The 1,442-nt window shown below is 37.7% G+C and overlaps 1 protein-coding gene across 1 annotated transcript in view; it reads right to left on the bottom strand.

The window, feature by feature from the left end:
• Window positions 1-6: 6 nt before the first annotated feature.
• The window catches only part of LOC103472881 (gastrula zinc finger protein XlCGF57.1-like), a 2,146-nt gene continuing 710 nt past the window's right edge, over window positions 7-1,442 (bottom strand). The window contains exon 2 of the mRNA XM_008422735.2: window positions 7-1,436. Coding sequence (XP_008420957.2) covers window positions 258-1,436 — 1,179 coding nt within the window. The 3' untranslated portion in view covers window positions 7-257. The remainder of the gene's footprint in view (window positions 1,437-1,442) is intronic.

A 1,442-nucleotide genomic window follows, 5' to 3' on the forward strand; every position in this document is an offset into this window, starting at 1 on the left:
GCTAACACTTAGCTTTCGTCAACAACTCAGGCGGAAGTGAGAGCTCTGTGCAACGCAAGTAAAAACCCAGCTGGAACACGGAGCATTAAATAATAAAATATAACTTAGTGACACTTTGAGGAGGATAAATTTTCCTCAACGAATTTAAATAATCAATGTACTTGAATCACTTGAGGAATCGTTTCAGCTATATTCTATTTTTTCACCAAATCAATTTTATAGTGAAACTCAAAATAGGACACACATGGAAAACAATTCTACGACTTTTTACCAGTGTGAATCCTCATGTGCCGAGTTAAACTAACTTTGCGATGAAAGCTTTTTCCACAGGTCACACATGAAAACGACTTTTCACCAGTGTGAATCATCATGTGATTAGTTAAAGTCTGTTTTAGACTAAAACTTTTTCCACAGTTCTCACATGAAAACGGCTTTTCCTCTGTATGAATCCTTATGTGCTGAAGTAAATTTTTTTTTTGACGAAAACGTTTTTCACAGTTCCCACATGAAAACAGCTTTTCACCAGTGTGAATCATCATGTGCTGAGTTAAACGCCGTTTTACACCAAAACCTTTTCCACAGGTCACACATGAAAACGGCTTTTCACCATTGTGAATCATCACGTGATCAGTTAAAGCCTGTTTTCGACTAAAACTTTTTCCACAGGTCACACAGGAAAACGGCTTTTCCCCATTGTGAGTCATCATGTGCCGAGTTAAACCAACTTTTTGACAAAAACTTTTACCACAGTTCACACAGGAAAACGGCTTTTCACCAGTGTGAATCATCATGTGCTGAGTTAAAATCTGTTTTTCACTAAAACTTTTTCCACAGTTCACACATGAAAACGGCTTATTGCCAGTGTGAATCATCATGTGCCGACTTAAACCAACTTTGCGATGAAAACTTTTTCCACAGGTCACACATGAAAACGGCTTTTCATCAGTGTGAATCACCATGTGTTTAGTTAAAGTCTGTTTTAGACTAAAACTTTTTCCACAGGTTACACATATAAATGGTTTTTCACCAGTGTGAATCATCATGTGCTCACTTAAATGCTGCTTTCGACTAAATTTTTTTCCACAGTTCACACATGAAAACTGCTTTTCAACAGTGTGAGTCTTCATGTGCTGAGATAAATCATGTTTATCATTAAAACTTTTTCCACAGTCCATACATAAGGAACGTTTTCTTCTTTCCTGATTTTGGTTCTCAGCTTCAGCAGCTTCCTGGAAGACGACTTGGTTCCTGTTTGGTTCTGATTCAGTTTTGTTTGTTCGTTCATCAACAGGAACTACCATGTAGGTATCAGTCTCCTGTTTTAATTCAATCTGTTTTTCATCCTTACTGCAGTAAACTTCTTTCTCTTCCACTTTCATCTGCTGATGTTCTAGATCCTCCTGCTCCTCTTTTATCTGCTGAGGTTCTAGTTCCTCCTGCTC

This window comes from Poecilia reticulata, linkage group LG11, assembly GCF_000633615.1.
Source record: "Poecilia reticulata strain Guanapo linkage group LG11, Guppy_female_1.0+MT, whole genome shotgun sequence".
Classification (NCBI taxonomy): Eukaryota; Metazoa; Chordata; class Actinopteri; order Cyprinodontiformes; family Poeciliidae; genus Poecilia; species Poecilia reticulata.